Source organism: Cetorhinus maximus, chromosome 6 (assembly GCF_964194155.1).
Source record: "Cetorhinus maximus chromosome 6, sCetMax3.hap1.1, whole genome shotgun sequence".
Classification (NCBI taxonomy): Eukaryota; Metazoa; Chordata; class Chondrichthyes; order Lamniformes; family Cetorhinidae; genus Cetorhinus; species Cetorhinus maximus.
In genome coordinates, this window is record NC_135884.1 from 18,862,942 (window position 1) to 18,881,141 (window position 18,200).

Here is an 18,200-nt window from a genome sequence, read left to right on the forward strand (position 1 = left end):
TAATTAAAGTCCCCCATTATAATCTCTGTAATTTCCCTGCAGATTTATTCCTCTACATCCTTCCCACTAGTTGGGGGCCTATAGACTACACCGAGCAATGTAATTGCACTCTTTTTGTTCCTTAGCTCTAGCCAAATTGATTCTGTCCTTGAACCCTCTGGAACATCCTCTTTTTCCAGCACTGCAATATTCTCCTTAACCAATACAGCTACCCCTCCTCCTTTTCTTCCTGTCCTATCTTTCCTGAACACCTTGTACCCAGGAATATTTAACACCCAGTCCTGCCCTTCCTTGAGCCAGGTCTCTGGTATTGCCAAAACATCATAATTCCTTGTGGCAATCTGCACCTGTAACTCACCAATCTTATTTACTATACACTATGCATTCAGGTACATGTAGTATAGCCCTGATTTAGACTTCATTGCTTTCTCCCTTACTCCAACTCCGCCTATTAACTTATTATTCTCTATTCTAGTACTACCTATCTCTCCCAGTATTTTGTGCACATTTGTATTACTCTAATATTCTCTCCCGGTTCCTACACCCCTGCTGAGTTAGTTTAAAGCCCTCCCAACAGCACTAGCAAAATTGCCCGGAGGGAACTCAGTTCTGGCTCTGTTTAGGTGCAACCCATCCAGCTTTTACAGGTGCCATCTCCCCCACAGCCAGTCCCAGTGTCCCAGGAATCTAAAGCCCTCCATCTTGCACCATCTTTCCAGCCATGCATTCATCCGCCTTATCCTCCTTCTGTAATCGCTTGTACGTGACACTCGGAGTAACCTGGAGATTATGACATTTGAGGTCCTGCTTGCTAATTTTCTACTTAGCTCCCTAAATTCTGTCTGCAGGACCACATCCCCATTCCTACCCAAGTCATTGGTAACAACGCTGTTCACCCTCCCCCAGAAGAATGTCCTGCAGCCGCTCTATGACATCCTTGACCCTGGCATCAGGGAGGCAACATACTATCCTGGAGTCATGTCTACGGCTAACTAATGAATCCCCTATCACTATTGCTCCTCCTTTCTTCTTCCTCCCCTCCTGTACACCCGAGACACAAACTTGGTTCTGACTGCACTCCTCTGAGGAACGAATGCCCTCACCAGTATCCAAAACGGAAAACTGATTAGTGAGGGGGACCCCAGGGGCCTCCTGCACTACCTACCCAGTTCTCTTGGACTGCCTAGAGGTCACCCATTCTCTTTCTGCCTCCATGCTCCTAACTTGTTGTGTGACCACATCTCTGAATATGCTATCCAAGTACTCTCAGCCTCACAGATGTGCCACAGTGACTCCAGCTACCGTTTGAGCTTCGAAACCCAGAGCTCAAGTTTCTGCAACTGGCAGCACTTCCACACTTCCTGCACATGTAGTCCTCCAGGTCACCAGTAGTGTCCACGACTTCCCACATATCACAGGTCATGCATTCCAAATGACCAAGCTGCCCTGCCATGTCCTAACTTTACTTCCCTTACGTTAACTTTATTTTACTTTGGTTTACTTATATTATGTTACTGGCCCTGACTTCCCCTTATTCCTAGTGATCCTTACTGAAATCCAAGTAGCTAATTCTTTAAAAATAATATACTTTTCTAATTTACAGCTATTTAAAGACACTCCCAGCACTAGCAACAGGTTTTTACCAACCAATGAACTTAGCTTTCCTGTGATATCACTGTTTGATTTTGTTTATTGAAACTCAGTTCCAAAAGTGAGATTTACACCCAGGTCCATTTCTGCTCAGCTGCCCCTGTTCCCAACTTAGAATAATTCCTATGTATACCACACTGCTTTTCCCTCGTGCACCAAATTCCCATGTGAGCCTAATTCGCGACTCATTCAGTCTCGGTCTCATTAACACGTGAGTGGATATAATTGCTCACCACCACCTTCTCAACGGCAATTAGGAATGGGCAATAAATGGGCAATAAAAGCTAGCAAAGCCTACATCCCATGAATGAATAAATTTAAAAAAAAAACAAGGTCCAGAGAGAGCAACCAAATTCACTAATAAAGTGTTGGAGGCCTTGGCCCAGGTAAAGGATAGAAGACATATCCTGTTTGAGACAGGAATCACTTCAAGAAACACCTCCACTGCCAGGGACAGGATTGCTATGGAAGTTAATGCCAGGAGCTTAGTTCGGAGGACATGACTGAATTACTGAAATAAGTTCAATGACCTCACCACGGTTCTCGAGGTAAAAATCTTTCCTCTCACCTCAACAATTCTAATCTCATATTTGCAATGTCTGTAGCCTTGCTACTCAACACCCTTTCTCAGCTTCCCTTCAATCTCCCAAAGTCACTACAATATACTTCAGTTCATCTCATTCTCTCTGTACTTCCTAATTTCACCACTACTGCAACTCTCACTTTCCCAGAGCTCATGTCTTTTATATTACATATGAACTATACAACTATGACAGACATGCCACTAAGACACACCATTCTTTCTTGAAGAAGACCAAAACCACCCTGCTTATCCTCTACCCTATGGAAGAAAATGTGCTGGCCATCATGGACAGGGGAGGAGTCCTATGAACAAGGCTGTGATGAATGGAAAGGTTGGAAAAGACATCACATCTTATCCACTTTTTCCCCTTTTTACTTCCAGCTCTCCATTTACACTCTGCATGACAAGCTGCAGCCAATTCTAACTCTGCTCACCCTTGGCACTTAAAGCTAACCCTCATTTATCCCCTTCATATCAGAAAGTGATAATGCAGACATAACTCTGCCAAAATCGCCCACCACAGCCATCCACGGTGTTCTTCGCATCTGTAACCCAGTAACCAGCTGGTCACCTAATAGCCTGATTGGAATAAAAGTAGTAGAGAGAACTGTACTAGGAAAAATGAATGGGTTATGCTTGAAGAATATGTAGTCCTCTATATTTACCTTCCCGTTAACTGATTTTGAACCTAATTTCTGCTCCTATGTCTTATGGTCTTATGATCACTGTAACCTTGCCTTTCTTACACGCCTTTTCTATCTCCTGATGTATCTTGTGCCCCACATCCTGACTACTGTTCGGAGGCCTGTACATAACTCCCATTATGGTTTTTTTACCTTTGCGATTCCTCAACTCTATCCATGCAGATTCTACATCATCTGACCATACGTCATTTCTTGCTACCAATTTAGTTTCATTTCTTACTAACAAAGCAACCCTACCCCCTCTGCCAACCTGCCTATCTTTTCGATAGGATGTATATCCTTGGATATTTAGCTCCCAGTTCTGATCCCCTTGCAGCCATGTCTCCGTAATGCCCACCACATCATACCTGCCAATTTCAATCTGCGCCACAAGCTCATTTACCTTATTTCGTATACTGCGTGCATTCAGATACAACACATTCAGTCCTGTATTTCCCGTCCCCTTTCTCATTGTCGTCCCTTTATCTGATGTGCTTGAAGTTAGATTCCTAGCCCTTTCCAAACACTCTATCCTATTTTGTGGTCTGGAGAATTTAATAGCCTCTCCTGGGCTCTCCTTTCTTTTCAGTTTTTTCATAATTTTCCATGAAGTTGAATCCACCCCCCTACACGCTAACCTGCTGCTTTGTTTCCCATTAGTCATACTTCTTGGAGTTTTACCCTTACCTTCCCCCCCACTTTCTAGTTTAAAGTCCTGTTGACCACCCTATTTACCCTTTTCACTAGAACATTGGTCCCAGATCGGTTCAGGTGGAGACCATCCCAATGGTACAGATCCCTCCTGTTCCAATACTGATGCCAGTGCCCCACGAAATGGAACCCCTCTTTCCCACACCACTTCTTTAGCCACGTGTTTAGTTCCCTTATTCTCGCATCCCTATGCCAATTTGCATGTGGCTCGGGTAGTAATCCGGAGATTATAACCCTTGAGGACCTGTTCTTTAATTTAGTTCCCAGTTCCTGAAAATCCCCAAACAGGTCCTCTTTCCTAGTCTTACCTATGTTATTTGTCCCGACGTGGACCACAACAACTGGATCCATCCCCTCCCTCACCAATATCCTTTCAAGCCGGTCAGAGATGTCCCTCACCCTGGCACTGGGCAGGCAACATACCATGTGGGACTCTCGATTCTGCTTACAAAGGATGCTATCAATTCCCCTAATTATAGAATCCCCTACAACTACCACTTGTCTTTTTGTTCCCTCTTCTTGAATGGCCTCCTGTGCCACGGTGCCGTGGTCAGCTGGCTTATCCTCCCTACAGCCCTGTTCCTCATCCACACAGGGAGCAAGTACCTCGTACCTGTTGGACAAGGTCAAGAGGCTCCTCTGTTCCTGAACACAGGATCCCTCTACCTGCCTCACTTGCAGTCACACCCTGCTGACCCTGACCACTGACCGAATTTGAGGTACTTAATCTACTGGGTGTGACCGCTTCCTGAAACAAAGCGTCCAGGTAACTCTCCCTCTCCTGGATGTGCCGCAGCGTCCGGTGCTCAGACTCCAGCTCATCAATTCTGAGCTGGAGTTCCTCCAGCAACCAACACTTGCTGCAGATGTGGTCACTGCGGCTCGCAATTGGATCTGCCAGCTCCCACATCATACAGCAACAGCACATCACCTGCCCAGCCATCTCGATTTAGTTAATTAATTTATTAATTAGCTTGCAGTGTTTTTTTTCAAATTTGGTGCAGATTTCCTACCAACCAATCAGGTCACAGCTTTCCTGTGATGTCACGTTTCCCGTTTTGGCTTCAGTTACTCTGTGCCCCGAGGTCACCGCTCCAGTGCTCCTCCCTCCGAGTCTACTCCCTGGAGACAAGGCCGCGAATCCCCGAGGCAAGCTAGATTTATACTCACCGCTCCGGTGCTCCTTCCTCCAAGTCTGCTCCCAGGATTTACTCACCAATCAGCTGCTTTTTCTTTAAAATCCACTTTCAGAAGAGTGCCCCTCGCAGGCCTGGTGCACTCCTGAAGGCACTGCCTCTTCCTCTCTTTTTTTTTAGGTTTGAGGAGGAGGGAAGGATAGAAACACTGCAGCAATGTAATGTTTGGGGTTATTCCGTTCTTTGACAGTGGGTCCTCCTCGATTCCCTCCTATATAAATGAAAGCTTTTCCTTCTTTTTCATATTGGTGGATGTGTGAAACAAGTTAGTTACTCTTTTGGCTGAAGCTTGAGTTGGACTAAAAGCTTTTCTCACCTGACGCATTTTAGTCCCCGACATAGATCCACTGTGGTCAATCACAAAAATGACATTTTTAGGGATTCTGAGCAGATTAGCAGGTGCAAAATGATGTACAAAATATCCGTTTACAATCTGAAAAATGTAAAATCAAAAAAATAAAATAGTCACCAGAATAAATAATCCTTTGAGACTTCAGTTTTAAGTATAATTTTCAATTACCTGAACACTACCAGCAGACAGGTCTCTATTGACATCATACTCTATGATGAAATCTCCGTCCAGAATTGTTTCATGACAATCAGGACTTTTGTGTTGTTGCTCAAGTGTTGGTTTGAAGGAAACATGTGCCTGAATGAAGCAGTGACTTAGTGTTAATTTTAACAGCAATTGTTAAGGTAAAGATTTTTTAAACAACGCTATGAACCTACCTTTGTTGCAGTAAGCATCTTTTTCACAATTGAAATCATATTATTTGTTAGGAACTTTGCATCAACATTCAGAAAGGCAATGCCTTGTGGTTCGAAAATGTGTACATCAATCTGGAAACAGCAATTCAAAATGTAAGAGAATTTAATTGTCACATGAGAAAATCAAAAACAGCCACAACTAAAATATATTAGTTGTGTTGCTACATTAGAAATGCACCTGGAAATGTTTGATAAGTTGCTGGGGTTTTCATCTGATGTTCATCTCATATTTCCCCAGGTTACATTTTAATAATTCTTCATATGTTAGTTCAAATGTGACTTTTTTGGTTGGTTCAATATTTACTGACACTTTAAACTTCTCCATTTTTCTTCCAGACGTTCTTTGGAAATCAGAAAGAAACACAAATTAAAATATTATTGTTACATATACAGAATTCTAGTGATACATTCAGGAAAAAGCTCTCATTTTCTTGCTATCATGTGTTACTGTCCAACTGTGAGATTTACATCATAATGAGAAGGGCTGCATTAAAAAAAATATGCAAAGTTGGGGTCAGCAAAAAAAGACTTGCATTTGTATACTGCCCTTCACAACCTCAGGACATCCCAAAGCACCTCTCTGCCACTGAATTACTTTTGAATTGTAGTCACTATTGTAGGGAAAGGCAGCAGCTAATTTGTGTACAACCAGGTCCAACAAACAGCAATCAAATAAATGGCCAAATAATCTTTTTGAGGTGTTAATTGAAGGGACTAATTCAAATGGACAGAAGAAAAAATATATAATGATATTGGAAATTATTTTCCTTTAAATAGAGTCTGTGGGTGTGTCTGTGTGTGTCTTAATTGGATTAAAGCCAGCTAGTCTGGGTGCTTTGATATATAGTAATTTTGAGATGTAAACAGAGGTAGAGGTACATTTTCATTTTGTTGAATAGAGCATTCAAGGGTGGAAGTGAAATCTTGCACTTAGCTAGGAGACACCAAGCAATATATTTATATTACTAATAAAATTGGTACTATGAAAGGAGTTCAAAGGGCCTGGTGATACAATGAGAATTTATACTCAAAGAGAAGTGCTGGGTATAACAGAAGGGAGTTTTGTGTGTATAGGGCAGAGGCATGTAACATCAAAGCAGCTGTAAGCCTACATCTGTCTGCAAAGGAGCCAAATTGAAAGGAACCTCATTCTGAATTCATAAGGTGAAAATGCTTTACCTGGTGTCTGGTTAAGTCTATTGGTTATTGTTGCCTTAGTGGAGATTAATTTGGAAATTTGTTAAAAGTTATGATATTATAATTTGTAGTCATGTGTATATGGTTAATTTGTTGTAAATTAATGAATGTCTCATTTAGTTTGCTATAAAAACCTCTTGAGAACTGGTGGTCGTTTTCCTGAATTTGGAGCTGCATCTGAAACATACCAATTGAAAATATTGGTTATGACAGCTGTTTAAAGTTTCCCTCTGGGATTTTAAATAACAGCCTTTACCAACTGCTGTGTTATAGCATAATTTAATCTCAGTTTATGGTATATGAATCACTCAAGTAGATCACAATCTTGTGATCACTCCCCTCTATCCATTACTATGTATGTTATCAGAGTTCAATAAAAAAAGTAATTGCAGTTATATAATGCTTTTCACGATCATCAGACGTCTGAAAGAGCTTTATAGCCAATTAAGTATTTTAGAAGTGTAGTCACTTTTGTGTTGTAGAAAATGCAGTGATAATGACCAGATAATCTGTTTTTGTGATGATGATTGAGGGATGAGTTTTCAATGGCCAGGATTTTTCGGTGGTCAGACGGGCTTGGCAGGCAGGCCTGGGAGTGGTCGGGAAGTCGACAGCCGCCCGCGATCGGGCTCCGACTACGATTTCATGCTGGCTGGCCAATTAACAACCAGCCAGTGTGAAATGCACGCTGCAGCGCTCAGCACTGCCGGGGTGGGGGCAGGAGGAGGGTGAGCGCTGAGGTTTGCGCATACATGTAGGTGCGTGCAGTAAAAGCTCCCTGAGGCACAGAGCTGCATCAGGGAGCTGAAGATTTTTAAAATTAAAAATGAAAAACTTAAGCAATGTTATAAACATGTCCCCTCATGCGATTCTGTCACACAAGCAGGGACATGTTATGAATGAAATTTAAACATTTTTATTTAATTTTTATTTGCTGTTGGAAACCTCATCTCGCCCATAGATGAGGTGGCGAAAAATTTAATTTAATTATTACTTTAATGGCCTTAACACGCCTGTTAATTTTCGACTGGCGCGCTGCCGATTCCCGCGCGTGCCCACAGGCTGAAATATCACGCGAGTGAGCGATGACGTTGGGTTACTTGCCTGATGTCACCACACGTCATTTTACACTCGTTCGGGACGGGCACACGCCCGCCCGAGGAGCGCTATATTCTGCCCAATATTGCTGAAAACAGCGACATGTTGCCGAAGTTTTTCATCTTGCACCTATCAGGGCAAACACAAGAATGCCAAATTTCAAATGATCACAACAATTTATACCACAGGACAAAAGGTTGGCTAGTCGACTCTGATTGGCTGAGGCATTGCCATGGGGAAAGCAATGGGGAACTATAGGCTCTCCAAGCTCCTAGGTAATTCAAAAAAGGCGCATGGCTTGAATATATTTCTTCTGTTTGCAGAGGGTAGGTCCCTGTGAATGAATGTAGGGGATGGATTTAACAGCCTCCCAGTGGCATATTTGAAAGTAGCATATTTGGGGGCTGGTAAAGTAAAGGGGATGGCCTTCCCACTGCCTCCTCACCTAGCCCTAACTTGTCTCCCATATTATGGTGGGCGGGGAAGGCATCAGGCTGCCCACCCTCAGGCCTATTAAGGCCCTTAAGTGACCAATTAATGGCCAATTAAAGGCCTCATTGCCCCTCTACTTTATGTGCAACAGGGGTTAAGCGGTGACAAGGCGGATAACCTGGCAGCATTCACTGTGCGGTTTTCTGTTGGGCAGGAAGCCGGGGGGTGGGAATACCTCCTTTCGGGGTGGGGGGGGGTGGGTTCCCCTGTGCCCCCCACATCATTGTATCCCCCCCTTTAATCCTGTCCCCCAGGCCTCTCAAACCCGGTCCTCCAACCTCCTCAAAATCCCCTCCCCCCTTCTCTGGGATCTGCCAGCAAGGCCATTCAAAATCTCAGACTTACCTTTAAGTCTGGGCTTGATTACCTCTTCTTCTCAGGGACTGCCTGTAGTCCCAGCATCGACAGAGGCTTCTGTAGGCGCGAGCAACTTGAATCATTGAGTTCCATTTTAATGACATCATGTATGCCCAAATAGATGGTGTAGCCAAATGTCTTTCTGATGGAACGAGCTGAACCTTTACCCCATGCATATGTCTGATATGTAGATGATACATTTGTGATCTTGGAATCTGCAATTATGCGTAAGGATTTCCTTACAGGCCTTAATACGCTCCATCGCATGCTCCAATTTACATTTAGATGGAAACAAAAAACTACTGCGGATGCTGGAGATCCAAAACAAAAACAGAATTACCTGGAAAAACTCAGCAGGTCTGGCAGCATCGGCAGAGAAGAGTTGACGTTTCGAGTCTTCATGACCCTTCAGCAGAACTGAGTATAGTTAGGAGAGGGGTGAAATATAAGCTGGTTTAAGGTGGGGGGCGGGGGGTGAGAAGTTGAGGGGGGTGTGGTTGTAGGGATAAGCAAGCAGTGATAGGAGCAGATAATCAAAAGATGTCACAGACAAAAGGATCAAAGAGGTATTGAAGGTGGTGATATTATCTAAGAAAATGTGCTAATTAAGAATGGATGGCAGGACACTCAAGGTACAGCTCTAGTGGGGGTGGGGTGGAAAGACTGACAAGGTGTTAGTTGTAGATTTAAAAATAATGGAAATAGGTAGGAAAAGAAAAATCTATATAAATTATTGAAAAAAACTAAAGGGAGGGGGAAGAAACGGGGTGGGGATGGGGGTGGGGAGGGAGTTTAAGATCTAAAGTTGTTGAATTCAATATTCAGCCCGGAAAGCTTTAAAGTGCCTAGTCGGAAGATGAGGTGCTGTTCCTCCAGTTTGCGTTGGGCTTCACTTCATTTAGATGGAGCAGTCTAATGCTCCCTTTCCTTGACATGCTAGTTGAGAAATCTACTAATGGGTTCTCCATCACTGTCTACAACAAGCCTACCTTTACTGGTCAATATACATGTTGTAATTTGTATAACTCCACATGCTATAAAATTGGTCTTACCAACAATCTTGTAAATAGAGCCCTAGCCATTTGCTCACCTTGCAAGCCTGATGCAGAAATAGAAGGCATCAAAGCTATCCTGTGGGACAATGGTTATCCTGATCAGAACATTGTTCACTGAGTATCGCGCAAATGCACAAATGGGTCAAGGCCATCACTTTCAGGTCTGAAAAGTGCCCAATTTACTTCAAATTACTTTGGGCAGGCAAACTATCCAAAATATTTGAACAACAGGTTAAGTAAGCAATTTTACTCTGTCACTAAGCAGTAGCTATGCGAGTGGTATTTTCCACTTACAGAAGGCTGCCTTCTGCCCAAAAAGATGTTCCGCCTATCACACAATTGAACGATGCCGTGTATGATTCTCAGTGCTGGTATGATGTCAAGTACATTGGTCGTTCATCAAAATGATTGGCTGGTCGAATCAAACAGCATGTTCCTTCGGTTGTTCGTAAAAGGCAGTGTAAAGACTGTATTCAACCAGCCTGCAGTGGCAAAACTCAAAGCAAAACTTTTACTGTTAAATGTGATCCTGTGATTGGGCAATACTTGCTGAACAATCCTGAGTGTGTTAATAGCTACACTAACAACTCATTTAAGATAATCAGTGGAACTCATAACATGACTCATTTACACTTGCTAGAAACGACATAAGTTCATATGAAAGGAGCTGTTCTGTGCAAACAAAGGGAATATTTTCAAGCCTTGTGCCTTTCTTGCATTACCCGGGAGCTTGGGGAACCTATAGTTTTCCCCATTGCTTTCTCCATAGCAATGCCTGGGCAGACCAGATTTGACTTGCCAACCAATCAGCAACCTTTTCTCCTGCAGTATAAATTGAAGAGATCATTTGAAATTTGGCATTCTTGCATTTGGCATGATGAGGCTGATGAAAAGCTTCAGCAACATGTCTCCCTTTTCAGCAATATTCAAGTTCTGTATTACCAAGCGTCTGTTTGATAATTATTGGCCAGGACACTGGTGATAACTTCCCTGCTCTCCTTCAAAGGGGTGCCACAGGATCTTTTATATCCACCATAGAGCAAGCAGATGGGCCTTGGTCTATTGTTTCATCTGAAAGATGGGGCCTCCAACTGTGCAGCACATGCTCTGTACTGCACTGGAGTGTCAGCCTTGGATTTTATACTTAAATCCGAGAGTGGACTTAACCCTTCAACCCGGAACATTGTGACTCAGAGGCAGGAGTGCTACCAACTGAGTCACAACTGACACACAATGACAACAACTGCATCAAACATAAGAATTGCATCAAATGGCACTCATTCATATCTCAGCGGAAGATTTAACTTAAACTGTGGCAGGAATTAATTATTTGATCTGGGCATTATTTATGCTGCCAGCAGCATGGACATGTTACTTCTTCTAAAAGTAAAGTATTTCTCCTAAACCCTTACATCCTGCAGGCCAGTGTTTCAAGAAATGGTCAGCAGAATGTGCTGCCCCTGAATGAATATTTAAATGAGGACCCTGCTTTTTCCTGTTCTGTTTTCCAGTTTCCCAGAAATGAGTGTGATGCACAAATTGAGTGTAGATCTGGCATTACAGATCCCTGTCAGCTCTTCCAATTGGATTTGCCCAAGTTACAACTTTAGATTGGTTTGTCTCAATCAGTGAAACTACATATTGGGTACAGATAATATACTTGTCAGAAGCTATTTAATTAGGTGGAGTGCTTCTGTGACCTTGCTTTCCCAGCAGAGAATCTGTGTGTGCAGGCATCCAGTGTTGGAGACAGTGGCCAGAATTTTTCCCTCGTCGGGCAGGTTCATCAGGAGCGGTCAGGGGCAGTCGGGAAGCCGGGCACTGCCCGCGATCGGCTCCACACCGCGATTTCAGGCGGACGGGCCAATTAAGGCCCGCTCTGCATGGATCGCGAGCAGCAGCGCTGAGCGCTACCTGTGCGGGCGGGGGGAAGGAGGGAGAGCAGGCCTGGCGTGCAGTTCGCACATACACGCGAAAGATCGCTTCAATCTTCCTGAGGCATGGAGCTGCCTCAGGGGGATTTAAGCGCTTTTTAAAGAAATTAATAAAGACAATAAAAATTTTTTAAAACATGTCCCCTCATGTGACTCTGTCACATGAGATGGGACATGTTTTTAATTCCAAAATAAAGTTTTTATTTAACGTTCATTTGCTTTAGGAAACCTCACCCCGCTCGTGGATGAGGTTTCCTAAAAAATGTAAAGGCCACTTGGCCTTTTTGCCTGCCCGCCAACCGTAAGGTTGGATGGGCAGCGTAAATTTAATTTTAATTAGCTTGTTAACGGCATTATTAGCCCTTTCATCTATCGGTGGGCGTGCAGCCGACTCTGGCGCGTGCCCACCAAGTGAAGTATCGCGCGAGTGCGCACGCCCAACATCATCACGCATCATTTTACGCTCAGGCGTGTGGGGCGCATGCCCACACCCCGAACATAAAATTCTGCCCAGTGTTACAACAGTATAACCCCAATTTTTGAACCTTCAATCTCAGCTAGCTTCCTGTGGGTGCTCAGAACAGCAGAATTCCCCTCATACTGGAAGACTTTGAAAAAGACAAGACTGCACAGAATTAATGAAACATTAGCCAGCTGTGTCGAAAACTGCCTTGGCAAGAGGTGATGATAAATGGACGTGTTTAGGGGCGGGAGGAGGGGCACTGCCCATTGGAATTTCATGTACCTATTCTCACTTCTTTGCAGTTCATGTTGAAATGGGCTCAATCCCAAAGAGTTTCGCTCATCAAATTGTGCAGGGAATAAACTAATGAAGAATGGAGGTCTTTAGTTAAAAGCTAGGAAATTATTCTTACTTTACAAGTCCTGCAGTCTGTCCCCGTGAAACTGCTTGCTGGTACTGTTGCTGAGCAACTTCTTTCTCTTTCACAGCTCCCACATATGTCACTCCATCTGGAGTCCTACAGAGAGAGAAATCATATGGATGGTATAATGCAAATCTGATATATTAATTTTATCTTGTACCTACTCCATTGGTTTCTTCTTTGAAGCCACGATTCCATTTGTACTGTTTCAGGAGGAATATTCACTCTAATTTAATATGCTTCTAATTATTAATTGCTGTACTATGTTTTGACACATAGTTCATTGTGCACCTAGTAGGACGATCTTTAAAACACTGAGTGGTCACTGTACAGGGCCATGGCTGCAGAAAAGTGTGTGGGACTGTCTTCAAAACAGAGTTGAGGATATCTTTGAGACAAAGAGATTAGAGACCGATACTAGACACTATGAACAGGGGAATCTTGGAGGCAGGGAGCAAAGAGGAAAATTTCAGAGAGAGGGGTAAATTGCAGAGTTATAGGGGTTGCAGAAGTCTTGGAGACGTGTAGCAAATTGAAAGAGGAAAGATGGTCGTAAGAGCACAGCAAAGTCAGGGAGGAGATAAAAATGAGACCTTGGTGGAATAAAGCGGGGAGAACTAAACATCATAGAAGGAACAATCTGAAGAGCATGGAATGTGCAGCAATAGGAGTTGACATCTGTTGCAAAAACCTCCAGAAAAAAAAACTGTCAGAGAGAACGGAATGGAGAAATACTCAAGTCTGGACTGTTCTAGATTTAAACAAATTTTTATCAAGTTTCAATTCTTATGAAAGAAGAAAAATCTTCATATAACAGAGCATTTCATCAAAAAGGTATAATGTAAAGGAGGATTACATTTTTTGTCAAGATTAGTGCGAGTTAAGAGACCCTCAATAATTCTAATCTCTGATCGAACTCAACTTTGCAGCATTTGTCATTCTATCATTGATTTTTTACAGGTGATATACAAAATAGAAAGATAAGAGGGAGAATTTTCTACCTATTGGGCAGGATGGTCGGGAGCGGGCATGGGGCCGATTGCCGCCTGCGATCGGCTGCGCGCCACCATTTTACGAGGGTAGGTCAATTAAGTCCAGCCCAGCGTGACACGCGCCCGGAAGCGCTCAGTGCTACCTGTGCGGGCAGGGGGAAGAGGGAGAGACGGAGCATGGAGCTGTATCCGGGAGATTAATTTCATAATAAAACATTGGAAAAAGGAAAAAATAAAATTACTCAGACATGTCCCCCCATGTGACATTGTCACATGGGCTGGGACATCTTTATGAATTCTCATAAACATTTTATTTAATTAACAAACCCTTCATGAAACCACATCCCACCCGTGGATGAGGTTTCATGAAAAATGCGAAGGCCGCCTAGGCTGTTCGCCTGTCCGTCAACCTTAAGGTTGGACGGGCAGCCCTGACAAGTACTTTAATTAGTTCATTAATGGCTTTAACAGGTCTTTGACAGTTCGGCGGGCGCGCAGCCGACTCTGGTGCGCGCCCACCGGACTGAAGATCAGAATGATGTGCGGTGACGTTGGGACGCACGTCACTGCGCGTCATTTTATGCGTCGGCGTGCGGGGCCCGCCCCTGCACGCCGAACAGAAGATTCTGCCCATTGATTTCGAAAGTTAAAAATGAGTCTAAAAGAAAAATTATCCAATAAGTTCTCAAATTACAAATGGAAGTCCTTGCCTACGAGGATGGTGGAAGGGAAACAATGAATGATTTCAAAAGGAAACTGGATAGTCACTTCAGGGGAATAATCTTGCAGGGCTATGGAGATAGAGTGGGAGATGGCACTGATTGGACTGCTTGCAAGAGAGCCAGCATGGACTTGATGGGCTGAATGGCCTCCTTCAGTTCCGTAATAATTCTATGACTCCATGAAATTACTTTATAATTATATCTACAAGCTGACCAATTAGAAGATTGCTGGAATGTTATGCATTTCTTGCATGGAAATTGCCAATACCACGGCTATGTACTGGTATTGTACTGCTGAATCTGAAATGGAACTTTTTTTCAAAATTGTTTAATAAACTGTTTCCCTTCCCAGTTCACAGTACCACTTTTCTCCAACCCACTGATCATGCTGAAAAATATCAAATCAGAGCTACAATCATCAGGCAAATTCAAATAGACGCACTAAATTCTAAACAGCTTATATGTTAGTAGACTTGGGAGTGCTCTTATGTGTATTTAACTGCATAAGCAGGCTTGAAAGGATACAGCGGACAACTGGCTAAGCCATCTCTCTCCAGATCTGGCTTACCACTTAAAACTCCTGGTCTCATCTCTTAAAATTGCTCACTATTCCAGGATCATTCTAGAATGCAAAGGTAACCCGGCTTCTTTTCTACACTGCAAACCATCTTCTTAAACCCTTTACCCCTGTCCCCTCCACCCTCACCTCCAGCAGTTAAGTGCGAGAAGCTCCTGGATTTCTTTATCATTAAAATCGAAACCATCTGATCAGCTGCCTCTGATGCGTCCCTCCCTTACACCAGTCCACCTGGCCAAACTTAATTTAATGCTCCCCCCAACTCAGCTGTGAACTCACATCTTTCGTTTCTCTCCTATCTCCCCTCTTGCCCTCTTTTGAGCTCATCTGAGACCCACCTTGTTCTCCCTCAATTCTATTCCCACTAAACTGCTGAGCACTCAACTTCCCCTCCTGGTCCCCAATCTTAGCTGATACTATTAACAATTCTCTGTTCAGGTGTTCATCCACTCCCCTTTAAATCTGCCATCATCAGCCATCTTCTCAAAGAACCAACCCTTGACCCTACCCTCCTTGCAAACTACCATCCCATCGCCAACCTCTCCAAAGTCCATGAATTGTGACATCATCCAAAGCCATAGCTTTAGTTTTCACATCTATGCTGACAACATCCAGCTCTACCTCACCACCACTGCTCTCGACACCTGTGTTGTTGCTTAACAATTGGACTGCTGATCCGACATCCAGCACTGGATGTGCAAAATCTCCTCCAATTAAATATTGGGAAGATTGAGGCCATCATTTTTGGTCCCCACTATAAACTCTGTTCCCTAGCTATTGACTCCATCCCTCTCTCTGGCAACAGTCTGAGATAAAGCCAATCTGTTCACAACCTTGTTGTTACATTTAACCCTGAGATGAGCTTACAACGTCATATTCACGCCATCTCTTAGACTTTTTTTTTCATTCATTCATGGGCTGGGCCAGCATTTATTGCCCTAGTTGCCCTTGAGAAGGTGAAGGTGAGCTGCCTTCTTGAACCGCTGCAGTCCATGTGGTGTAGGTACACCCATAGTGCTGTTAGGGAGGGAGTTCCAGGATTTTGATCCAGCGACAATGAAGGAATGGCAAAGTATTGCCAAGTCAGGGTAGTATGTGGCTTGGAGGGGAACTTTCAGGTGGTGGTGTCCCCATCAATCTGCTGCCCTTGTCCTTCTAGATGGTCGTGATTGTAGGTTTAGAAGGTGTTGCCTAAGGAGCCTTGGTGAGTTTCTGCAGTGCATCTTGTAGATGGTACATACTATTGCTGTGCCTCGTGGTGGAGGGAGTGAATGTTTGTGGATGTAGTGCCAATTAAGTGGGCTGTTTTGTCCTGGACGGTGTCAAGTTTCTTGAGTGTTGTGGGAGCTGTACTCATCCAGGCATGCGGGGAGTACTCCATCACACTCCTGACTTGTGCCTTATAGGTGGTGGACAGGCTTTGGGGATACAGGAGGTTAGTTACTCGCCATAGGATTCCTAGCCTCTGACCTGCTCTTGTAGCCACAGTATTTATATGGCTAGTCCAGTTCAGTTTCTGGTCAATGGTGATAGTGGGGGATTTACCAATGTTGATAGTGGGGGGTTCAGTGATGGTAATGTCATTGAACGTCAAGGGGATGGTTAGATTTTCTTTTGTTGGAGATGGTCATTGCCTGGCACTTACTTCTGTGGTGCGAATATTACCCTGTCTTCTTTTACTCCAATTTTACCCCTTATCAGCTCATCCACTGCTGAAACCCTCACTTATAGCTTTGTTATCTCTAGGCTTGACTATTCCTGGCTGGTCTCCCACATTCTACCCTCCGTAAACTGGAGGCACCCAAACCTCTGCTGCCCGTGTCTTAACTCACAACAAGTCCTGTTCATCTATCACCCTATGCTTGCTGTTCTATATTCTCCTCAGATGTCCGCAATCTGAGCAAGGCTGTAAAGTTGAGTCCCAACTTCTGCATGTCTCCATTGTCCTGCCGTGTTCTGGGCTGACGTGTTTTCCCGCTGGCGTAATAGTAAAATGGGACGCAAATCAGAGGCACGCCAACCTCGAGCCATGGCGGACACCATCAGATGACCCGCTGTGATTTCACACTGGCAGTTTCCAGGTTTCTGCCCTTCCTTCTGTGTTGTTCCCCCCTTGCCCACCGCAAATGGGAACGGATGATTCCACCCTATGTCTCTGTTTATAAAGCGTTATATTTTTACAGATGACTTTAGTCCTACCTGATGCATAAATAAGCCCAGTATCATGACAAAACATTTATACAGCTGCAATTTGTACTAGGAACATTAATTTGTTGAGGTAGCAGTTTCTTTATCTCTTGTTTTACAACCAAGAAATCTAAAATTTTCACGCTACATATAAAAGTTTCACACAGTGTAAATAAGAGCTTTTAATTCTAATTAGTTACTTTGACTGAATAATCGAGCTGATACTCACATGCTGAAGTTGGAAATGAATGCTGTTTTGGGTAGTTCCACTTCAAAGAAAGCTTCCCTTGACTCATTTGCTCGATTTACCACTCGGCTGATTACCACATTGTGAGCAAATCGAGATGTAACTTGGGACTCAAACTTCATACTGTAGATTTCAAGCTCCCTCTCAGGCTGAAGGAAATTAAAGAGAAACATTTCAATGAGAAATGATTGATATGAGTAACTAAAATAACTGGAAAGGTCCAACTTGAAATAAATCAGTGTTGTGTGTTGTTCTAGTGGAACAGTAATGATAAAGCATCTAATATTTTCACTCTAAATGGTCAGTGTACAAATGGTAACCTCAGAAATATATTTTCAAAATTGCAGCCCCAATCAAATTAAAAGCCACTCAAACTATTATTCAGAGAAATAATAAGATTTAACAGAACGGATAAAAATCACCCAACATATTAAAAATAAACACAAATTGTTACTGAAATAAATAGTATCAGAGAAAACAAACCTACTTTTTTGCCATGCTCCTCAGTACTTCTTTTCTGTTGCCAACCAAGAAAAGGATCAACGCGTTATAAAATGCATGTGTTATACACACAAATTGTACAAGCAAATATAGTATAAGAAACTAAATTAAATTCAAAGAAATACATGTTTGATACATAAGATTAAAATATCAGACTGTAAAGTGTTCCTCTCTTTTTTGTGAAGTAGAATATTTAATGCACAACAGGTCTGGGTACAGCTCAGTATGTTGCAACAGTTTATTCACAGTTCTTGCATTTTGTTAATAAAGAAACTAATTTTAACAATTATTACACATCAATCAGATTACTTAACATAAATACACATTACAGTCTTGCATTTGATAATATAATTTTGTGAATCAACA

The 18,200-nt window shown here is 43.0% G+C and overlaps 2 protein-coding genes across 2 annotated transcripts in view; both read right to left on the reverse strand.

The window, feature by feature from the left end:
• The window catches only part of LOC144681612 (uncharacterized), an 84,771-nt gene extending 81,697 nt beyond the window's left edge, over window positions 1–3,074 (reverse strand). The window contains exon 1 of the mRNA XM_078543369.1: window positions 2,752–3,074. The gene's annotated coding sequence lies outside the window, so the exon portion shown is untranslated. The remainder of the gene's footprint in view (window positions 1–2,751) is intronic.
• LOC144681617 (inter-alpha-trypsin inhibitor heavy chain H3-like) lies at window positions 3,074–17,879 on the reverse strand. Its single transcript, XM_078543380.1, has 7 exons — window positions 17,821–17,879; window positions 17,316–17,482; window positions 12,600–12,704; window positions 5,770–5,932; window positions 5,553–5,663; window positions 5,344–5,472; window positions 3,074–5,170 (listed from the first exon to the last, which is right to left on the reverse strand). The coding sequence occupies exons 2-4, from the start codon at window positions 17,453–17,455 to the stop codon at window positions 5,800–5,802; spliced, it is 378 nt and encodes a 125-aa protein (XP_078399506.1). The 5' UTR covers window positions 17,456–17,482; window positions 17,821–17,879; the 3' UTR covers window positions 3,074–5,170; window positions 5,344–5,472; window positions 5,553–5,663; window positions 5,770–5,799.
• Between the last annotated feature and the right edge of the window lie 321 nt (window positions 17,880–18,200).